The sequence below is a fragment of the Coturnix japonica genome, chromosome 2, assembly GCF_001577835.2.
Source record: "Coturnix japonica isolate 7356 chromosome 2, Coturnix japonica 2.1, whole genome shotgun sequence".
NCBI classification, from domain to species: domain Eukaryota; kingdom Metazoa; phylum Chordata; class Aves; order Galliformes; family Phasianidae; genus Coturnix; species Coturnix japonica.
The window spans coordinates 102965405-102984021 of NC_029517.1; the positions used below are offsets into that span (position 1 = coordinate 102965405).

At 36.3% G+C, this 18617-nt stretch overlaps 1 protein-coding gene across 3 annotated transcripts in view; it reads left to right on the forward strand.

Moving 5' to 3' along the window:
* The window catches only part of NKAIN3 (sodium/potassium transporting ATPase interacting 3), a 321325-nt gene extending 304713 nt beyond the window's left edge, over positions 1–16612 (forward strand). The window contains exons 6-7 of one of the 3 annotated variants that reach the window (XM_015855766.2): positions 9210–9293; positions 12094–16612. In XM_015855766.2, coding sequence (XP_015711252.2) covers positions 9210–9293; positions 12094–12107 — 98 coding nt within the window. In that variant the 3' untranslated portion in view covers positions 12108–16612. The remainder of the gene's footprint in view (positions 1–9209; positions 9294–12093) is intronic. The other 2 variants (XM_032442741.1, XM_032442740.1) reach the window with 2 other exon arrangements.
* The last annotated feature ends 2005 nt before the right edge of the window (positions 16613–18617 follow it).

Genomic DNA, 18617 nt, shown 5'->3' on the forward strand with positions numbered 1-18617 from the left:
CTTGAGTCTGTTTACCTCATAGAGTAGATTATTTCTATAATAAAGCATGTAACATGAAAGGCAACCAAGATTGAGGAAACTTCTCCAAACTAAAGGGCCTTGCTAGAATTAAACATACCCAGACAGTGATTGTCCTAATTTTTCTTACTGGAAACAAGGACTTTTGAAGCTTTCCAAACAGTAGCCAAAAGCAAAGATCGTTACTGGGCTTTAGCACTTACTGCGGTCAGCTTTAGGTCATATATCAAAAATCAAAACAAAATATACTGTTACTGACCAGCAAATGAATATGCTTGACATAGATTTTTTTTTTTTTTTACATGATCATAAGAAGCTTTACGGCCCAGCATTCAAATATATAATCTAAAGAAATCTGTCCCATTGGTATTTTACTGACTAGATGCAGGCTATAATATATATATGTTTCTACTTACATCAGGCTCAGTTCTCTTCTATACTGTAAATATAAAGGATGAACCTATTGTTCTAACAACACTGTGTGGTGTTACAGTCCTCCAATCTATCATTACCCTTAATGTGTGAATTAAGTGAAAATGCATTCTCACTCCTACACTACTGACAGAATGAGTTCTGATATGTATAATGAAGAAGCAAATACATATGGGTCATTATACTCTTTAAATTAACACTATATTTCTCATTTAGATATTTCATTTTTCTTTCCTTGCATTTATTTATTTATTTACTTTTTTTTTTTTTTTTTAAGATTATTTTATTATACAATTTCCTGAACAAGAATTTGTTCTTGTTCCTATGGAAACAGTTGTGCATATATAGCTCAAAAAAGAAAGGTAGTGTAAAGCTGTTATATATATATATAACATATATATATATATATATATATATATATATATATGTTATATAAAGCTGTTAAAAAATGTAAACATAAAAACTATTGTATATATACTGTTGTGTGTATATACTATTGTATAATATTAATACCACTGTATTAACAGAATGTGGAAGACATATTGATCTTAGTTAAGTCAGTCATAAAAAAAAAGAAACATTGAAGAATGATTCCCTCTTGTTTATTCTGCTTTAAAATCCTAGATGAATAGTCCATTTCAGAAAAACAACTTAGAACAAAACACACAGTCCATTTTCACTCTTCTAGCAAAGTGTAGAAACCAGTCTTGTCTCCAGTTGTAATCTCCATGGTCTGTTACAGAACACTACATTCTAGCTGAGAGATAGCCTTTAAATAATAGATAATGCATGATATATAAAAGGGAAAGTCTTGATCCTGGAATATTTCTAGCAGCAGCAGACTGTACTGTAAATTTAATGTGAAATGCAACATATAAGATTTATCCAAATATGATGTAGATGAAGCGTGAGAGAGTAGTATCATCTAGAAGACATGTAAACTAGCTCAGTTCTTCATTGATAGAGCATAGTCTACTATAAGGTGTGATGCAAAGAACATGAAGAAATTGTCCTTGAGTTTCCATAGAACTTGGGCAAAATATCTTCAGTAAAGTATTCTTTTTTTTTTTTTTTTTTTACTGCTTCTAATTTTATCAATCTATACCATGTTTAATTATGTATTAAATCCAAGATATCTTTCCTGCCATATGTATGATAGTCAGCATGCTATTCTCATGCTAGCAAACTGCTTATTTATTTTTCATTATTGGAAAGAGTAAATCACGCACTCTAAGAGTCCTCAACTGTCTTTCCACAGTTCCTCCTACAAACACAAGATAAAGTTTTTTCCCGAAATTTAGTTAAAAATGCATCACCTCAGACATCTTAACAAAAAGAATTTCAATTGGATATTCCTGGAATGTTAGTAGATGAGAACAGTAGCACATATCTAATGGCTTATATGTGGCTTCAGTTAAAACGTTTAGAAATATCTGCATGGAAAGCAAAATATATTTTATTTAGTATTTGCAGAAAGAATTAATATATTTTTCTGCACAGAGAAATATATCAGAACAGTATTAAACACTGGAATGGGCTGCCCAAGGAGGTGGTTGAGTCGCAATCCCTGGATGTGTTTAAGAGCGATTTGGATGTGGTGCTCAGAGATTTGATTTAGCAAAAGGTTGTTAGAGTTAGGGTACTATGGGTAGTCTGTGATTGGACTTGATGATCTTCAAGGTCTTTTCCAACCTGGGTAATTCTATGATTCTATAGCATACATTGGCTAATTTTGACCTCTGTGGAAAAATGCATGCATAGACATATGTATACATACATACATGGATGTGTACATGTATATTTAAATGCATATACATATAAACATACATATTCTGTGTCAAACATAGGTATATATAAACTCCCCTTTGCCTTAAGTTGATTATCAGACTGATAACTAGAAAGGAGGATTTTTAAAGACTAGTTCATAACTACCTCATATATGCCAGTTTAGCAGTTGTAATTCATATCAATCATTTCTGCTACTGATTCTGAATAGTATATACCATACCCCATTTATATATATTAATATATACATAAAAGACTATTCACTTAAAATAGAGATATAGTTATAATTTTGTAATTTTCCTTAAACTGGAGATCACACCTGTCTTCAGTAAACCAAAATATATTATTACCAACATTGGTTTACTGATGTAATAAATAATGTTCTTACTAAAATGGAAACATGATTCTAATTTAGAGGGGATGTATTTCCTACTGGCAGCTCATTGACATTTTTTAAGTCCATGCATTGCTCACCTACTCCCAGATACTCACTGCATGCCCTTCTCTTCAACTAGCTGATTTGATTCAAGCTTCTACTTAGCTAATTTAATATTGATTTTGTTTTAGTCTCCACCTTCCACCTCCTTGGCCTTTCTGTTTAAATTAAATCTGCTTTTAAGCTGATGCCATCTCAGCCCCCATTTGCCAACACCTTAGCCTTTTCACTTAAATTGCATCTATTGTTAGATCAATCTTACTCCAGCATCCAGCGTCTGTCTCCTGAGCTTTCCACTTGACATCATATACAGGTCTAAGCAGTATCTGTTTCTGTCCCTAGCTTTCACCCAGCTTCTCCATTAAAATTAAATCTCTTTCCAAATCTATTTTCCACTTCTATTTCCAACCTCCTTACTTTTTCATTTCTAAATGGTAACAGTTTTGTGTCTGCTTTAATTTGTGGAGCTTGAAAGGAAACTTTTCAGACTCCCACACTTCTATATAAATACCATCTCCCCCAAGTCCTGTTAAATGTAGCTGGGTTCTTCCAGTTTCCAGGCCTTAGCTTACAGAAGATCCATGTCAATGTTTTTGCTGTTTGAGGGATAATTTCCCCTAGCCCAGCTACAACTACCCCTCTAATTGCTCTTTTTTGCAACAATAAGTGCTGCTTTTGATGTGAGACGAATAAGTCTGGAACAAAGTAGGCTCCTGTTGTGGAGAGGGATTACCAAGCCAAAGTAGTTACAAATTTAAGAGGATCCTCACCAGCAGTGAAATTGGCATAAAATATCTTGGTAAATTATCATAAATTATCTTGATAATATCACAACTCAGTAAAGTACATTGAATCAAGCTATGAATTTCATGTCACAGGTAACTTTGGAAGATAATTTTATTTGATAATATAATATTCCAAAGTATGATAATATCAAATAAATAAAGAATAGTCATCGGTAGTTTAGCTGTATTTTTTTAAATCTCAGTTCTGAATATCATAACCTAATTATAATTATTTATTTTATATTTTGGAGCCCAGAACTTCACACAATATCCAAAATGAGGCTGAACCAAACCTAAATATAATGAGAGAACTGCGTCTTTTGGCTAGCTGACTGTGCTGTGTTTAATGCACCCTAAAATGCAGTTTGCCCTTTTGTCTGCTAGGGCCCAATGCTATATTATTTTGAATCTTCTGTCAACTGCATTATTGTATTTAGAATGTGTTTCCCATGCGCTCTTTCTCTTGTCCTCTGTAATCTAGGACATAGCTAGACTCACTTCAGTCTTCATTTTACATAGTTTTGTCCCAGAACAGTCAATATTAACTGTTTCAGTGCAATTAGTTTTGTTAGCTGAAATTTCATCTCAGTGCATTTGTATTTTTCTCAGTATTGCAGTTTAGCAAAACTAAATAATGCTGTGTTACTTCCATCATTTATATGATGACTTTTACTCCTTGGCATTGATTTCTCTACATTTTCTTTTCCTTCTTAATCATCACAGTTAATCAGGACAATGTGCTATTTTATGGGACGATATTTCAGGACTTACAAAGTTTTCATAAAAATGTATTTTTTAATTCATCTTCCTTCAGTGAGAGATTTTTTTTATGGACAAAGTCAATATAGCATTGTCTTTCTTTATCCTTAACAGATTAATACACTAGTGGTGTTGCACATTCATCTTTCTCCACATTCAACTTTCTAACAATGAGAAAACCATTTTCCTTGCTACATGTTTCCTGACACACAAAATATTCATTCTTTTCTTCTGCATCATACATAAGACCACTGACCAGTGTAAGCTCTGGTTTTTTAATGCTATAAATTCTTTGTTCTTTTTTTCATAGCTGAGAATGTAGTTACAAGGTGTTTGGGATTTTTTTAAGACATAATTTGAGAATAAAGAGCTTAATTAGTGAAAACGCTGGTAATGATAAAATATATATTAAGAAATAAGCAAGACAACTTGAAGAGCCAGACATAAGCATTAACATGAGGTAGTGTTTCCCCATTTGCAGAGAAGCATTTACAAACTAGTACTCACTGCTACAGTTGGATGCAATTAAATAGCAGACTTAGCAGGTGCATCTACAGCAACTCTGAAACAGAAAAATCTCATATTCTAGGGGAAACAGAGCATCATAGAAGGACTCAATCATGTGTTCAGAGGGACTGGAGAATGCTGGTTTGACAAATCAATAGAAGGGTTATTTTGCCAGCTTCTCCATCTGAAAAAAAATAAAAAAAATAAACAAATAAGGGCAAGAGCAAAGGATGATCAGAGCTTGCTGGTTTCTGGTCATCCAGAGAGATCAAAGATTGAAAAAAGAGGTTTGATAATCTGGAGATCACAGAAGGAGTTTATCCAGTTCTATTTCTGATCTGTAAACTTGAATTCAAAGAAGGCACAGTAGGGCCACAATCTTATCTGCTGGCTAGTCAAAGCGAGTTTGTGCTGGGATGAGAATAGCACCTAACTTGTGTATTAGCAACTGTAAGTGGAATAGATCAATTCCAGTTGGTCCTAGCATCTGTGTTAAAGACTTTTGAAATGGTTGTGTGGTTTATGGCATCAAACTAAGCAGTAATATAATGGCACACTAATGCATCACATACATCCTTGAATCATACAGCTGAAAAATATCAGAAACCAGATTGTGACTTCTGTCTCTTCTGAAGCCACTGTGGACACATCTATGTGATCATGTGCTTGGAGAGGGGACTGAAGATATATATACATCCTTCTGTACAACAGTTTTTATTCTTGACTACCTGATCTGCCATTTTTGTGAACTGGCTGGGAATGAATTGTGAAAAATCATTGGCATTGTTTTTGTTTCAGTACTACGCATACCTAATTGCTACATGTGCCAGAGTGCTAGAGTTGAACTGCTAGAATGTGAAGAGCTGTTTTTGATGAATGACCATGAGTGAGTCAAAAGCCTATGGGTGAAAATCAGAGGCTGAGGCAACAAAGAGAACTTTGAGGCTGGGGTCTACTACAGGTGGCCCAATCAAGCAGAGCCTGTTGATGAAGCTTTCTTCCTCCAGCTACAAAAGTCATCAGTGTTTGCAGACCCTTGTCCTGCAAAGGGACTTCCACAACCCTGACATCTGCTGGAAAAGTAGCACAGCAAGATGTAGGTGATCCAAGAGGTTCCTAGAGTGTATCAAGGATAACTTTCTCAGCCAGGCAATAGACAGCCCCACCAGGTGGGGATGCATTGCTGGACCTGTTGATGACCAGAGAAAGTTAACTGATTAGTGACATCAGGATTGTAGGATTCATGGGCTGTAGTTACCAGGTAGTGGTGGAGTTCTAACTCTTGACAGATATCAGACAGGCAAAGAGTAAACTCAGGAAGCTTAATGCCAGGAAACCCAAATTCCAACTCTTCAAGAAGTTAGTCAGCATATACCCATCTGTCCTCAAGGACAAGGGAGCATAGCAGAGCTGGCAGATCATTAAGGAAGCTTTCTTTTATGTGAAGTCTGAAAGAACTGGCACCAGATATTTGGAACAATCTGACTAAATCAGAGAAAGATATAAGAAAGTGTGTTTCTTGATGCCTGGGAAACAACTGAAAAAGTAAAGACCTTAGGAAGAATGACTGAATCACCAAGGTTGAAAATATCCAACATTATCCAGTCCAACCATCGACCTACCACCAATAGCTTCCCACTAAACCATGTCTCTTAGTACAACATCTAAACAATTCTTGAACACCTCCAGGGATGGTGATGCCACCTCCCTCCTGGGCAGATGATTCCATCACCTGACAACTCTTCTGGGGCAGAATTTCTTCCTAGTATCCAACCTGAACTTCCCCTTGTGCAACTTCAGACCATTCCTTCTAGTCGTCTCGCTAGTTATGTGGGAGAAAAAAAAAAAAAAATTAAATGCTTATCTAGAAAGTTAAAAAGCTAAAAGTAGCTTGTAAAGCTACAAGTGCAAATATTGGAAAATCCAAAGTTTGAACTTCATGCAACTAGCCCTGACAGTTCCCCATTTTTGCTTCTTCTTTCTTGTTGACTTTGGCTCCTTGTCTCACTATCCATCACACTCTTTAACTAATTACTTCTGTTACTTTACTTAATGACCATGGTTACATTACAATATTGCCATTCAAAAAATCTTAGCACAGTGTGAAAAATGCAGTGAAAAATAGTATTTCAAGACCCATTGATTACTATTAGCTTCTGTAAATAAAAAGATCCATGCAAGCAGCTTCTAGCCTTCCCATGTCCTGGACAGGGGATAGCCAGAAGTGCCATCAATTCTAGCTATCATTTTGAAGGCTTACCCTCATTTATAAAAAGGAGAGGCAACCATCAAGAGGATCTAAGCTGTTGTAGGACAAGAGACTGCAGGATTTCTTAGGCGTTGTGTTATATCACTGCTCTACTCATACTCTGTACCTCCTTCCAGACACACTTAGAATGTAACAGCTTTGAAAGGAGAAATCAGTAATACAACAATGGGCTTACAAGCCGTGGCAACTGTTTGCACAAGGTCTGCAAGAAAGTCAGAGGAATATTACCAGAGAAGCTGAATTCCAGATGAAAGGTTGGGAAGGGAGAAAGGAAGTTTTCAGATCTCTGATTCTTCAACCTTACCTTCGAAAAGAAAGGAAATTTCAACTGGCATATGGATGAATGCTCTGCATTAATAATAGTAAGGCATACCTATATGTCATCTGTCTACAAAAGAATAGCCCTCAGAGTTATTGATGACAGTGGATACACCTTCTTCAGCTAGCAGCACGTTGCACTTTTCTTATTCAGGCAGATTATGACAACTGCTTCTCTGATATGGCCCAAGAGTGAATGAACACCATTTTAATGGACTACCCTTAGTGGGCAACCAGCACAGATTTGCACTTCCAAGCCCAGCAGGTAGTGAACTCCAAAAAAACATTTCATACTGGCCATGAAGCATCCAGCATAACTGCAAAACTGAGGTGACACAAGGAGAGAAAAATTCTCTGGGAATACAGATCATGTTATGCAGCCAGCTGCTGATAAAATAACTAGTTTCTGCTGCAGCCTGCTATTATCTGTGGGGTGCTAAAGAATCCTCCTCTCAGGATTTTAAGTTTCTCTCTGCATGACTGTAGTTAATGACTGGACTCTATGGGTGTTCCATGCTTAGTGATTGAATATCCCTGCTGATACTTGTTGGTCTTTTAATAAATTAATAAATAAAGGCATAGAATTATAGAATTTTATGGAAGAAAAAAAAAAAAGTTTTTTCATTGAACTTACTTCCAGGCAGCTTTCTTTAGTTAATTGTTGTAATCCTATGACTATACAGCATGTATTATCCATAATCCAGTAGTCAGAAAAGAACAAAATCAATTATTCAAATCATCCTTAAAGCAACATTTTCCCTTTGGAACATGTATGCACACATTGCTGCTAACTTGTCTGATTAAACAGAGAGATGTGCACATCGGAATAATTCAGTCAACATTAAATTTTATTTAATGTTCTTTTGTAACCTTAGTTCTAGGACTCTGCTAGACATAATGCTGAAAATATCTGGTAAAATCTGCCTGAATTCTTAAAATGAAAAGTAGCACACAATTCAAATAACTGGTAATGAATGTTAAAGAGCTATCAGCCAAAAAATAGAGTGCATAATGGAAAACATCACATTCTGTTCTCCTGTGTGATAGAGCAGCTCTTGCCTTGAGAATTATCCTCGCATGAATTTCAAGTCAAACTTCAGCTTTACTACTGTAAAACACGCTTTGAATTGCAAAAGAGGAAGTCTCAACTAAGCATATTTGAACATCTTATCTCAAAACTTTTTTGATAGTGCTATTAAATGTGTTCTTTGTCAAAGACGCATCTGTGTTTCCCATCATAAATACATTCTGACTTCATTTCTTTCTCCAGAAGATCTGTTGGCAGAAGAACCAACTGATTCTGTTACTCTGGAGGCATGATTTTTTCCAAAAATTAATAATTAGCTATGGTTTATGTTATACACACACATATATATACACACTCATTCAGAGAAGATTCTGCTGCTTTTCCATATCCAGCTGCCACCTGTATATTCTGAACTTGTTTCTACTGTTGCCTTACATCCTGCTAGTCCTTTGGTTTGTGAAAGTTGAGAAGAGGTTACGTTCATGAGCTAAACTCTTCACTGGCCACATTTCTAAAAGCTTCAAAAGGAGTAGAATCTGAATCATGAAATATATGCTGAGATTGCCCTAATACCAAGATGCTACATTAACCCACAGCAGAGCTGTGAATTAGCATGCATGCTGACAAGCACACACCTCTGGTCAGCCAGAGGATTCCTTGTCTGCTCAGGCACTGTGCTATGTGGATCCCAAAGACGACAGAGCACAGAGCCTTCTGGAAGCCACACTGTTTTTTTACCTACTTCTGGTACTGCAAACCTGTACATGGGCTTACTTTCTTTTTTTTTTTCTTGTAATAATTTTTCCATACTTATTTTTCAGTTGACGCATTTTCATTTCCATTTGTTCATTTCTGGCACTGTTGTGTTTTCAGTTGATTTTATAGGCGGAATTGACACATACTCCTACCGACAACCCCCCCAGGAACATGTTGAGTTAAAGCCTGTAAAGCCTGTAGGTAAGGTTCTGGTCCTGTGGACCATATTAATGCTTCTAACTGGACTGAAAGTTAACCTTCTCCTGACGTAATTTTGGCATGAGGTTACTAATAATTTAATTATACTTTAATTAGAACTTAATTAAAAATTAATCCACATAAAACACGTTAGTAAGGTCACTATGTCATTGATGACATATCTACTAAGGAGAGGATTAAGAGATAGCACCATGTCTGCCATGTTGTGTCTTGGCTTAACACAGGGAGAGGCTCACACTGAAGGATGACATTGCTTCCCTGCTGACTTTTCAACAAGAAGAGAGCTGATTTATTGCTGATGATTCATAAATCTTAATGAGATTAACCCACTTGTGGAAAAACAGAAGCTTTTACATTTGGCCTGCGACTGAAAGAAAAATGTTTCCAGAAAACTACATCAGCTTGAAATCTATAGAGTTTCGTAGCAACTTCATTATCTCTTTGTTGTCAGTTATTTGTTCCCACCATGACAATCACAGTTTTCATAGGCATGTCCTACAAAATAATCTCTGTGTTATCTGATGATAATTTTGGATACACATATTTACATTTTAGTTGAAGTATATGAAAGTACCGAGAGATGTTATCAGTACATGTATTTTGGAAGAAGATCCGATTGCCTCAAGTAGATGATATTTCATTGTATTACTGGTGAAACAGAAGATACTCTTTTGGAAATTATTCAGTGTATATAAGTTGTTACCTTGATGCCATCTATATTTCCCTTAACCTCTGGTTCTTTCAAGCTTCTTAAGTGTAACACAAAATGATTGCAGATAAATGATTGCACTTGATTTAACAACTTATTATACTTTATTTACCAATGAAGATAATTAAAAAATATGTGTAGAGGTTTCTCCCAGTGAATGCGTGTCCTGGGAGTCAATTTAAAGAGGTCAATTGCTAACAAAGTGCTTTGAGTGGCCACTTGAACTTTGCTTGAGACTATACTAATATTTGCATGTTTTTAAAATACGTTTTACTCATGCTGAAGCTTTCCGTTTATAGGAATAAAGATGAACAAAATGTTGAAAAATCCAGTGGATAAATATTATGGAATTATGAAAGTCCCAATGTGAGAAAAGCCTTATCTTAGTGTTACAGTAAGAAATATTGCATTAAGGCATTAAGACAAAATAAAATAACAAGATGTTTGATGTAGCGTTAAGTATATCACCATGTTGAAATCTGCATTTACATAACATTTCATTAGACACTCACTTTAATACATTTTCTTTGGGAAAAGTGACAGCAGAAAGGAGTTCTGACCATTCTTAAGATGTTTGAGACTGAAAAGAGTAATTGGTATATATGAAGAAGAAAGTCGCAGATAGAGTATTTACATCTTCCTATTAAAAATTAAAATCTCTTTAATTTTTAAGCTGATGTGAGGTTAGATGTAAAGCAGTACATGAGCAAAATTACTGTAATTAATGGTGAGAAAAAAATATTTTGAGGAAAGATTTATGTATCCATCCCTTCCTTCTTTCAAAAGCTGTTCATTTTTGTACAAAAGTCACATAATATGAGAATTTGTTCTTTGGTAGCAGATTTAGGTTAAGTTGCTCAAAGGATCTGGGGGATGTTGAAGAGCTTGCAATACTGAAAATAAATAGCATCTTCCCATTTCCCACATATGAAACAAACAGAAGTAGAATGTTTTCCTTGAACCACGGAGTTTCAATTAAAATAAGTGGAAGGCAGAAGAGACAACAAAGGGAGTGGGAAAAATTGTTATGTTCTTTTTGAGTCACATGACATATAGGCTGTAAAGAAGACTGTTTTGTCTTCAGTTTTGTTTGCTTCAAACATGATATCAACAACCAAGTCACTTGACACTAATTAAAATTTTATCTATGTGCTGCTAGATGGAAAATAGAGAAGGATGTGCACAAGCAAAGGAAAGCAGAACATTGCATTTCAATTTCATTTGGGTTTCTTCATTTTTATCATAATGTTTTGAAGAAGTTAAAAGTGTTGCATTTTGGCTTTCACTTTTTTTTTTTTTTTTTTTTTTTTTTTTTTTAAATCATGATTAATGATTTTCTAAAGTTACATTTTGCATGAGCATCATTTCTGCTTGGGTGAGTAGGTCTGATCTAGTTCTATTCTAGTTGTAGGCAACTCTGTCTGGACATACACTGAGTCCCTAATTTCAAAGGAGAAATTGCATTACTAGAACTGTTGCAAGCTTGTGAGATTCACAAAGTGTCTGAGAAACTGTCAATTGAGGGGTTAGCACTCTGGCTGTTTTGTGTCCTGCCCAGTTCATATCTTCTCTCGAGAGCCTGACTACCATGAATACATTGTGAAAGGCCATTGCAGAATTTCCAAGCTTGAGCACATGGCTTACAGGCAAATGTGAGAATACATATATTCAGCAGGCACATGAATGTGTGAGTCCAGCTCAAAAGTATGTTTGTCATCAGATGAAAATCCATAACCTAGTGACCATACATCTTACTCTGCTAAACACTGCTAAAATATATTATACTGAAAAGAGTCTATTGTTATGTGCACTTCCAGCATTTTTCATCCCTAGCAATACTGTTCCCCACATTTTTTGCTTTTCTGTTAAGCATAATGCAAACCTACCTCTTCGTATCCAGCTACTCGTTCTTGACCTTTTATGTGAGTCTTACAGATGAGGAAGTTAGTGACTGGATTTTTTGGTTCATTAGTTACTAACTTGTCAGCTGCTGTGAATTTACATCTCAGAAATGAGAAGCATAGGACAGGCTTTCATTTGTAAATAATTCATATATTTTGTGTTTTTCTTTAGGTCGAACTAAGTAACAAAAGTTCGCTCAAGACTTCTGATGTTGTAGCTAAAGAAAAAGACGTTAAAAGGAAAGACCAACCTTGTGACTCATCGTTCTGGAAGAAGCACATAGTCACGGCGTGCGGATTGTTCTTCCCACAGGCTCAGTGTCATTATCAGCGTTGTTATTTGGTAGATCTTTGTAGATGATCTTGAATTTTTGAATGATTTACTTATATGGACTCTTGTAAATTGTAAATTTTTTCTTTTTTAATTTTAATATTTTTACAGCATTTAATGTTAAGGCATGAAAACAAAACCTGTGAAATTTATGAGAAGGATGCATCTTTCTCAAGGAAGTCAGTATTTTTTATCTGATAGAATCATACTGTGCCTGGTAAAAATCATGTCAATAAACAATGATTTGGACTCCAAATAATACAGCAGGAGTTAAATCCTAATGGTGCAAAGGAGCTCATTTCCATGCTGTATTTTGAAATTCACAATGTCCAATCCTAGGTTTTTTTTGAACTGCTGTATGCAGTAGGGATAGATATATGATTCTGCTTGACCAGGATGTTCCAGCACTAGTGTACTCATCTAATTATTGCAATTCATATATGGCTCCTTCTCCCTCCCTAATCTCTTTTACTCTGAGCCCATCAACATTAGCTTTCTCTGATTCAAAAAGAAATAGAATGGCCACGCCATCTGTGGATGTCAGTCATGAGAAACCCTTAATTCCAGGGTTCTTTAGGTGTCTGTGATTTGCACACTTTTAAACCCTTTTCCTCCCTTCTCCCAGGAAGAAGCCAAGCATGAATGTACAGTATAAGGGAGCACCTTCAGCCTTAGAAGCCTCTGGGAAATAATTTTGCTCCTTATTTAAACGTAAACAAGCAATTCTGAATATGTGTACAAAAATTTGTAAAGTTATTTGTAAATACTTCTAGGCAAAGAATATGTATGTAACTGTTGTATTTTGTTTTCTATTCTGTCACCACTAGCATAAAGTGATACACAAAAGCTACTTTATTTGGGAAACTGGCAGTCTTTTTACCGGAACTCTGTGTTTCTTTCTTCTTGATTACTGTTTAAAATGCCATGCACAGTTTTACATGCCAGAGTTACATCAGTCCATGTAATGTGCCACAGCATCAGTGTAAATTTCACCAGGGCTTGGGGGCAATTTCCCTTTTTGTGTTTTCTCATTTTGTGTTTTCTTTGATGGGATTGTCATGAAAAACATTCATTCTGATATGCATATCTCTCTCTTTCCACTCAAAGCTGAGCTAAGGTCCACTAAGTTCCTTCATAAATTTACCTAATAGTCTTCAGATAGTAAATTGCATTCCAACAGCTTTCAGATTCACAGTTTGCTGTTTTCTCTTGAAGCTTGTCTATCCTGTCTTTTCCAGTCTGAGCAGATGTGAAATAGACGAAGACTTACTTTGATTCTTTCCCTTAGAAAGTCAGTTTGTGTTAATTAGTTATATGAACCTAATGTGATTGTTAATACAGTCTATCATTGTTAGGTAGAAAGGCTTTTGTGGTACATCCACCTGTTTCCCAGTTAGTTGAATCAAAAACCTCACCATCCTTGGGGAAATCATCAGCTAAACATGGATTAACCTTCCCTTCCAGTATGAAGCGTTAAGACAAAGTCAACAATAAAAACTGAATAGAACTCTTCCTTACTATTCTTAGGGCTCAATATACCTCAAACAGTAAGTGTTTTTGTGTAAGGTCAGACTGTGCCAAAACCAGGAATGCTGTACATGAAAATAATGCCATCTGTCATCATGTATTTGAATGTTTCTGATATGCTATTTTCTCATATTTTCTAGAATATTGAAAATTAAGAGGTTTTTCCTGTCTTTAAGACTTCATCCGCGTGAAAAAAAAAAAAAAAAAAAAAAAAAAAAAAAAAAGAAGTATCTGTCACAAAGCTAGTATAAATAATATCAGTTTTGAGGTTTCATGAAGAGGAGACAATGTGAATTTCTTTGTAGTTGCCATATTCTAATAAGGCAAAAAACATTTTTATCTACTTACGTAAAATGTTACTTTTGCTTAGCACAAAAGATTGTTTCATTTCTTTGTACGATACTTTAAACAATGACAATGTCTATTCAGCCAGTGCCTGCAGCCTTCTGAGTTTGAGATGGCTCCAGAATTTTGGAGACTGGCAAATCTGAGGGTTGTTCAGAGCCAAATGGCTTTCAGGAGCTGCCTTGTTTCTCCATTTCAGAGAGTTCACAGTGTGGGTATCTCGTATTGATTCCAGTGATCAATGCAGTTCACATATGGGCTTTGCATTTCAGCATTAACTTCATGGAATTAATTGTTATGGGCTGATAGATAAGAGGCTTCCAAGTGAAACCAGTTCTACCATGAGGACCAGAGAGGAGAAAAGGGAAGGAGTACTGAAGGAGTACTACATCCCCATCATTTGCACACATTCACCTTCAGAACAAATGCACCCTATTCTGACAGAGCATTGGAAGCATATATTTAATTTCCTACCAATACAGACATATCTGCTGGATCGTGTTTTACACATTTCTCTGGATATACCTCTTTCCTGGCTTTCTGTTGAACCTTCAGATTTTCAGCTTATTAATGGGCATGCCACAAAAATTCTGCAAAGACAGAACCTGACTGCTCTTCTGTCTATCTGAGGTATTGATCACTTTTTAGATGGAGAACACTAACGAGAATATTACAAGTAAGCTTAAAATGTTGGAATCCTTACTAATACGGCAAGTTTCTCATCTGTCTCACTTAATGAACAGAACAACCCTAATTGAGTGGAATTTGTCTTCATTAGAACAAGCAAAAATGGACACTGCAATGCCGAGGAAAACTGTCTTTCTTTTCTAAATTGAGACACACAAAAATAAATAAATAAATAAAAAATAGTAACTAGAAATCTGTTAGTGTTGGGAAAAACAATTGAGAATAATAAATGAATTGAGTGTTAATTTCTGTGTCATCCAATGCAGTATACATACTGGCTAAAGTTATGGAAGTCTTGAGAAATAATGCTATTCTAATATATATGCTTTCAGCAAGGTGTTAGGTGACTCTCAGATCAACCAGAGACATAACTGCTGACTTTCTAAATAAGCTTGGATATTTTTGTTAAATTTAAATGTAACATGCAATTCAGGGGATGGCTGCATTTTTACTGCAAAAGAGAGTTTGCTCTTAAAATTTCAGAGCAGACCATCAGTTGGTATAAGCTGTACTTTGGTGGAATTTGTGTACCATAGTATAACAGTTTATAACAGCTTGAAGATTTGTCCTTCTGCCTTTCAGATCTTTTTCCTTCCTGCAAGTCTCTGGCTAATTCAAGTTCACAGATAATTAGATCTGCAATGGTACTTTTTCTGATAATGAAACTGGACACGTGACTGCAAAAAGATGGTGTTACATATTCAGTAAGGATTGGGCTGGGTACAAACAGAGTTTTTAAAAAGCAGCTGATGTTTTTAGGACCTGAAACAGGAAATGTATAAAGAAATGTTTATGAACAGATCTTTTCATGACTGATAAGCCAAGAAGGCCAACTGTATCCTGGGCTGCATCAAAAGAGGGGAGGCCAGAAAGGTGAGTTATGTGATTGATCCACTGTACTCCACCCTTGTCATCCCCATCTGGAGTACTCTGTCCAGGCCTGGGACTGCTGCAACACCAGAAATATTTAGAGCTGTTGGAGTGGGTCCAGAGGAGGGCCACAAAGATGATCAGAGGGCTGCAGCACCTCTCCTTTGAAGAAAGGCAGAGGGCTTGTTCAACTTGGAGAAGAGAAGGCTGAAGGGAGACTGCATTGTGGCCTTCCGTTATGTGAAGAGAGCTTATAAACAGGAGGGAGACTGACATTTTACATGATGTGATAGTGATAGGACAAGGGGGAATGGCTTTAATCTAAAAGAGGGGAAACGTAATGTAGAAGTTAGGCTGAAATTCTTCACTCAGAGAAAGGTAAAGTTCTGGAAGAGGTTACCCAGAGAGGTTGTGGATGCCCCATTCCCTGAAGTGCTCAAGGCTGGGTTGGTTGGACCTGGGCAATCAGTGTCTGGCAACCTTGACCACTGCAGGAGGATGGAACTGGTTAATTTTTGATATCCCTTAGAACACAAGCCATTTTGTGATTATATGATAGAGTGATGATATATTAAAATTGCTGGTGTTGCTGGAGACAAAGTGGTTGGGCTGTTGTCCAAAGCTTTTTCCTATCCATATTGATTTTTGACTAAAAAAAAAACTGAAATTATTACATGTTTTGAAGATCAATCATGATTTCAAGTTCCTCTCTAAAACAGAACGGTTTATTGCCTGTATTTATACAAAGTCCTTATAGTGTTAGAATATGATACTAACTGCTCTAGATGATTTACAGTAGAGCTGTATCAGTTAAAATCACAGGAATTTTACCTGGTTTTATTTAACATCTACTTTCTTTCAGTAGTGCAACAAATTTTATTAAGAAGATGGTGTTTACTGTATATTATTAAAATACTAGAGTTTGAATCTAGAGGTTTGAGCATGTCACAAAAATAACTTTTCATTGCTAAAACCCTGGGACAATGCATTTGGTTTACACAAAAGGATTTAGTCCTTCCCCAAGAATGGCAGATTTTCCCACAGCTTTTAGTGCAAGCATTCTTTGTTCTTCACAGCTGCCACGCAGGGATCTGCTCTATGTATGAGTCTTTGGTTTCCTCTCTCCATCCAGTCATCAACTTGAGTATAGCAGAACTCCACTGCCTTCATGCCCCACATGGCTGGTGTGGCATTTTTCATACTGGCAACTGCTCTGTGCACCCAGCTGTCTGCCTGCCTTTCATGTGGGGATTATCTGATTTTTAAAAAGCCAGCCCAGCAATCTATCAAGTTCCCTTAACAGCCTTTGACAGCGGCAAACAAAAATTGACATCCCAAACTAATTGGCCTGCCTCCTTGTAGAATCAGTCTCATCTAGTTTAATTATAACAAATTACAACTTAGGAGCTCTTTTGTACACTGAAGAGGTTTCTTTTTAAATTGGTAGAATGTTCCTTCTACCCAAAACTTCCACATCTGCAAGCTGTTTTGGGGGGGGGTTTTTGGTTGGCTTTTTTTTTTACCCCCCTCAAATAAATTCAGCTCTTATCCACTGTGCTAAACATCTTGTTAGAATCTGATTCTTTAGTGCCTGAGATGGTGATGATGCTATGCAATTTCTGGCCAGAACAGTGTTTTTCACATCAGAGTTGCTGCACTGTATCCTGAGGTACCATTTGAGGAATAGTGGGGTACCTCTGCATAGCATGGAGGATGCCCTCAACCATACAGCTGTGAAGGAGTGCTCTTTGTCCTCTCTATCCAGGAAACCAACTATCTCTAAAGCGTAACTGGGGATAAGCCTGAAAGATTAATTAATTTACACCAGAAGAAGATCACAAATTTTATGGACAATCAAAGGATTCAGATCCGTGCTATTTCCTATCAAGTTCACTGCTGCAAGATTTGTCCTTTATAATTGTGCTTGTATTATATTCTGGTGATCTGGTTGCAGCACCCCAGAGCATCCCTGATCAGTTTTGTGTACCAATAACTTTCTGCTTCACTGTAACGTTTCACGAGGCTCTCCAGGCCTCTAAGCAGTTTCTTAGCAGCTAAGGACAGGAATCTAGCTTGTACTGCTTGTTTTTCAGCATCTATGTGTAAGATGTACTTTTTTTTTCCCACAGGTTGGTAGGTAATACCTGATAAATTACGGTTTCTTGCCATAATTTCAATTTCTTTCATACAAGTCATAATTCAAATGTTTTTCTTTGGTTTTAAACAAATTAAGCATCTGGATTTATTCCTGTCTCTCCATGAGTGCCTGCTCATCAGCCATGCTACACAGCCTTGTATGTGATAGCATTGTCGCATAGCTGCTATGGCACAGTCTATTGCCTTTCAAAACCAGCAGCAGACTCTCACTAAATGGCATCCATGCATAAATAATACTGGGAAAGCAAAAAGCATTCTCCTTGTTTGGCTTATTCCCATGGAATCTAATATCACAGCTTTAAACTTTCTGTGTTTTTGTGTTTTTTTTCCTATTTATTTCACACCAGCCTTATGCAAACGTTATCAAAAAACTCAGGTGAGTCCATGCCAAGCAGACTCACTGAGACTGAATAATAAGTTATCTGAACGTGACTCCAAGAGTAATATAAATACTCTTTTTTTTTCCACAGTATTGTGTATCTGCCCAATTAGTAGAGCATCATATTCAAGGAAGGATTACAGCATTTCCTAACATCACATAATTGGAATGGGAACAGTACTACATGTGAGCAAACAAATCTGCTCCCTGCATTGGTCCATATTATTCAATAAAATGTCACTAGGGTGTATTTATCCCTCTTTGTCTGCGTAGCCATAAAAAGAAGAGCAAGTGGGTATAAAGACCCAAGTGCTGAGACAGATGAAAGCCAGCAACTTTGTTTAAACAACCTTGGCCTGATATTCACAATCTACACATCAATATGTTGTTTCTTCTTAGC